The following is a 4,561-nucleotide window of genomic DNA, read 5'->3' on the forward strand; positions in this document are numbered from 1 at the left end:
GCATAATCAGGGGAATCTCCCTGTTGAGAAGTGGGTTGAGACGACATCTTGGTTCTTGGATAAGGAATCGGCATCCTGGTGGGAGCAGGAGGTTCGTCGTTTGACCCCAGAGGAAAGGACTGAATGTGAGGTGTTTAGGCAGTTGTTTCGGAAAAGGTTTGTGCCTCCTGAGTACATCGAATTCACCGAGTTGAGGCAAGGGAAGTTGACGGCGAACGAGTATTATCGGAGATTTACTGATTTATCCTGTTATTATCCGGAGGTTGCTGCCAATCCGGGTGAGATGCTCCGTCGTTTTCCTTTGGGTACTAAGAAGAAGTGGTGTTCTATGACGACCGCTACCCCTTGCGACTCTTACCAGGAGTTCTATGAGATTCTGTTGAGGATTGAGGATTCTGAGAACATGCTTAGCGAGAGTGAGGAGGAAGAAAAATGTAGCAATCAGAGGAAAGACGTCCAGGGCAAAGGTCAGGCATCTCTAGGACCTCGAAAGACCTAGAGTTTTAAGCGAGGTGTGACTAGTTCTAGTTCTTCCAGCGGTGGTTTTAGTGCCACTGGTCAGGGTCGGGGTGGTAGATTTGCTGGGGGTACTAGAGGCTAGAGGCAGGGTGATACTGGTAGAAGAAGGGCTTCGGTTTGCCGCAGGTGTAATAATCGGCATTTTGGAGAGTACAGGAGAGGCAACAGTGGTTGTTTTACTTGTGGGCAGATGGGACATCGAGGTGCAAATTGTCCCCAGAGTCAGCAGAGGCTCCAGCAGTCTTTCTTGCCACTACCTGCGTTGATCCAGCAGGTCCTTGGCCCTAGTAGTTATGGTCAGACGGGTCGTGGTGATGCCTATTATTATCAGGGTGATGCCGTTCCTTATGCCCCAGGATAATATCCATATCCCCAGGATCCTTATTCACATAGTGGGTATCCCCAGTATTCGGGTGGCTGTATGCCGTATCCACCAGTTTTCGCGGGTGGATCTCAGTGGTACCAGGGAGGACAGCCTCAGCAGTGGAGATTGCTGCTAGTAGTGCGGGGTCTTCAAGGCAGTCTGGTCAGCTTAGTTAGGGGCATAGTGTGCAGAGTCGAGGTGGTCAGACTAGTAGAGGTCGTGGTGGACGGCAACAGACCCAGGGGCGTATCCACAATATCTCTCTGCGGGATGCTCAGAATAATCCAAACTTGATCATGGGTACGTTAAATATCCTTGGTTATTTTTCTAGAGTATTGATTGACTGTGGTGCTATACATTATGTTATTTCTCATACTTTTGCTCAAGTAACGCAACCTCACCCTACACCTCTAGGGTATGATTTAGAGTTTGCTATGCCTAGAAGGGAGAGATATATTGTTGATTGTGTGCACCCAGGATCTCCAGTGATGGTGGAGGATGTTGTTATGCCAGCTGACCTTATCCCGTTGGATATTGTTGATTTTGATGTGACTTTGGGCACGGATTGGTTGCATTTCAATCGTGCCAGTATTGATTGTTACAGGAAAATAGTTACCTTCCATCGTCCTGGATTACCTGTGGTTACTTTTGTGGGTGAGCAGAGTGGGGTGAGACATGGCGTTATTTCTGCTGTGCGAGCAAAAAGGTTGTTATCAAAAGGTTGCCAGGGATACTTAGCTCATGTAGTGCTGAACGATGTTGCTCCTAGTAGTGTGCAAGATGTAAAGGTAGTCAGGCATTTTCCTGATGTTTTCCCTGATGATTTACCTGGTTTGCCGCCAGATCGAGACGTGGAGTTCACCATTGATTTGCTTCCAGGTACTAATCCTATATCCTTGACTCCTTATCGTATGGCTCCTGCTGAGTTGAGGGAATTGAAAATCCAGTTGCAGGAATTAGTGGATAAAGATTTTATTCAGCCTAGTACTTCACCTTGGGGAGCTCCAGTGTTGTTTGTGAGGAAGAAAGACGGGACTTTGAGGCTATGCATTGATTACTGGCAATTGAATCGGGTAACAATTAAAAATCGTTATCCATTGCCGCGTATTGATGATTTGTGCAATCACCTTCGAGGTGCTTATGTATTTTCCAAGATTGATTTGAGGTCTAGTTATTATCAGTTGAAAATCAGTAGAGAGGATGTCCCTGAGACAGCTTTCAGGACTCGTTACAGTCATTACGAGTTTCTGGTAATGCCATTTGGATTGACGAATGCACCAGCAGCTTTTATGGATTTGATGAACCGGGTATTCTAGCCATATTTGGATAGGTTTGTCATTATCTTCATTGACGATATCCTGGTATACTCTAATTCTAAATCCGAGCATGTTCGACATCTTACTTTGGTGTTGAAAAGGTTGAGGGAACACCAACTGCATGCTAAGTTTAGCAAGTGTCAATTTTGGTTAGATCAAGTGGCATTTTTGGGACACGTCATATCTGCTCAAGGTATTTTGGTGGATCCTCAAAAGGTAGTAGTAGTGGAGAAGTGGGAGCAACCACGAACCGTCACACAGGTGAGGAGTTTCCTTGGTTTGGCTGGGTATTACCGATGGTTTCCGTGATTGCTTTACCACTGACGAGTTAAACGAGGAAGGATGTTAAATTTGAGTGGGATGATAATTATGAGCAGAGTTTCCAGCAGTTGAAGTGTTGTCTCACTCATGCACCTGTTTTGGCACTTCCAGACGATAGTGGTAATTTCAAAGTCTATAATGATGCTTCCTTAAATGGTCTGGGATGTGTGTTGATGCAACATGGTAGGGTGATTGCTTATGCTTCACGACAATTAAAGCCTCATGAGTTGAATTACCCTACACATGATTTGGAGTTAGCGGCCATTATCTTTGCTTTGAAGATGTGGAGACATTATCTTTATGGGGAAAAATACAAGATCTTTACGGATCATAAGAGTCTTCAATATCTTTTCACGCAGAGGGATCTTAATCTTTGTCAGCGGAGGTGGTTGGAACTACTTGGTGATTATGATTGCACGATTGATTATCACCCTGGTCGTGCGAATGTGGTAGCTGATGCACTTAGTAGAAAATATCAGGGCCGTATTAATGCGCTATACGCTAGTCGTGTTCCTCTTCTAGCAAATTTGAGATTAACTATAGTGAGGTTAGAGGCAGAAGATCAGGAGGTAGCTTTACTTGCTAATTTTCAAGTTAAGTCGATTTTAATTGATCGTGTACTTGAAGCCCAACTGGTTGGTGAGGAGACTCAGGAAATAATTCAACCTAGGAATCAGGGGAAAAGGAAAGACCTCAGAGTTCGTGAATCGAATGGCATGCTAATGCAGGAGAGTAGGATGTTTGTGCCAAATAATTTGGAATTAAAGAAAGCAATTCTTGATGAAGTGCATATCTCAGCTTATGCGATGCATCCAAGAGCTACTAAAATTTATCATACCATTTGACCATTTTATTATTGGCCAGGTATGAAGAGGGAGATAGCTGAGTATGTGACTAGGTGTGCCGTTTGCCAACAAGTTAAAGCAGAAAGGAAGAAGCCGTTTGGGTTGTTGCAGCCGCTTCCCGTTCCAGAGTGGAAATGGGAAAACATTACTATAGATTTTGTGTATAAGCTTCCGCGTACACATAATGGTTTTGACAACATTTGGGTGATAGTTGATCGGCTTACCAAGTCAGCGCATTTTATTCCAGTGAGGGAAAAGTATTTTTTGGGCCGATTAGTTAAGTTGTTCATATCGAAGATTGTGAGGTACCATGGTGTTCCGGTGAGTATTGTCTCGGATCGTGACCCAAGATTTACTTCTAAATTCTAGGTGGCTTTCAGGAAGCTTTGGGTACGAGATTACTTTACAGTACGACATATCATCCTCAGATAGATGGACAGTCAGAGAGGACCATTCAGATGTTGGAGGATATGTTGAGATCTTCGGTGTTGCAGTTTGGCGATGCTTGGCACAAGCGGTTGGATTTAATGGAATTTGCCTACAACAACAGCTTTCATTCGAGTATTGGCATGTCACCATTTGAGGCGCTGTATGGTAAATCTTGTCGTACACCCTTATGTTGGTCTGAGGTCGGAGAAAGAGTTTTGGTGGGCCCCGAGATTGTTGAGGAGACTACTCAAAATGTTCAAGTAATTAAGTCTAACCTGAAAGGAGCCCAAGATCGACAAAAGAGCTTAGCAGACAGACATGCTACTGACAGAGTGTATGAAGTTGGCGATTGGGTGTTTATGAAGCTTTCACCGTAGAGAGGTGTTGTGCGGTTTGGAAAGAAAGGTAAGCTAAGTTCCAGGTATATCGGACCGTACATGATCACTGAGCGAGTTGGTGAAGTGGCTTACAGGCTTGAGCTGCCTTCTGAGCTGGCTAAAGTGTATAAAGTTTTTCATGTGTCCATGCTTCGTCATTACGTTGCAGATCCGTCACATGTGAAACCTCCTCAACCCTTGGAAATTAATCCAGATTTGACTTATGATGAGGAACCGGTAACGATTCTAGATTGGAAGGAAAAGGTTCTGAGGAACAAGACTGTGAATTTAGTGAAAGTTTTGTGGAGGAATCACTCAGTGGAGGAGGCTACTTGGGAGACAGAAGATCGGATGAGAGATTTGTATCCTCATTTGTTCCTTGATCGCTAG

General features: G+C 44.4%; 1 protein-coding gene across 1 annotated transcript; it reads left to right on the forward strand.

Moving 5' to 3' along the window:
* Nucleotides 1-4,231: 4,231 nt before the first annotated feature.
* On the forward strand, nt 4,232-4,561 carry LOC137735951 (uncharacterized). The gene has a single exon (XM_068475302.1). The coding sequence runs from the start codon at nt 4,232-4,234 to the stop codon at nt 4,559-4,561; it is 330 nt and encodes a 109-aa protein (XP_068331403.1).

This window comes from Pyrus communis, chromosome 6 (genome assembly GCF_963583255.1).
Source record: "Pyrus communis chromosome 6, drPyrComm1.1, whole genome shotgun sequence".
NCBI lineage: Eukaryota > Viridiplantae > Streptophyta > Magnoliopsida > Rosales > Rosaceae > Pyrus > Pyrus communis.

Bases quoted from the DNA above. Each gene is read 5' to 3' on its own strand.
- LOC137735951 (XM_068475302.1), top strand. From the start codon at position 4,232: ATGATCACTGAGCGAGTTGGTGAAGTGGCTTACAGGCTTGAGCTGCCT.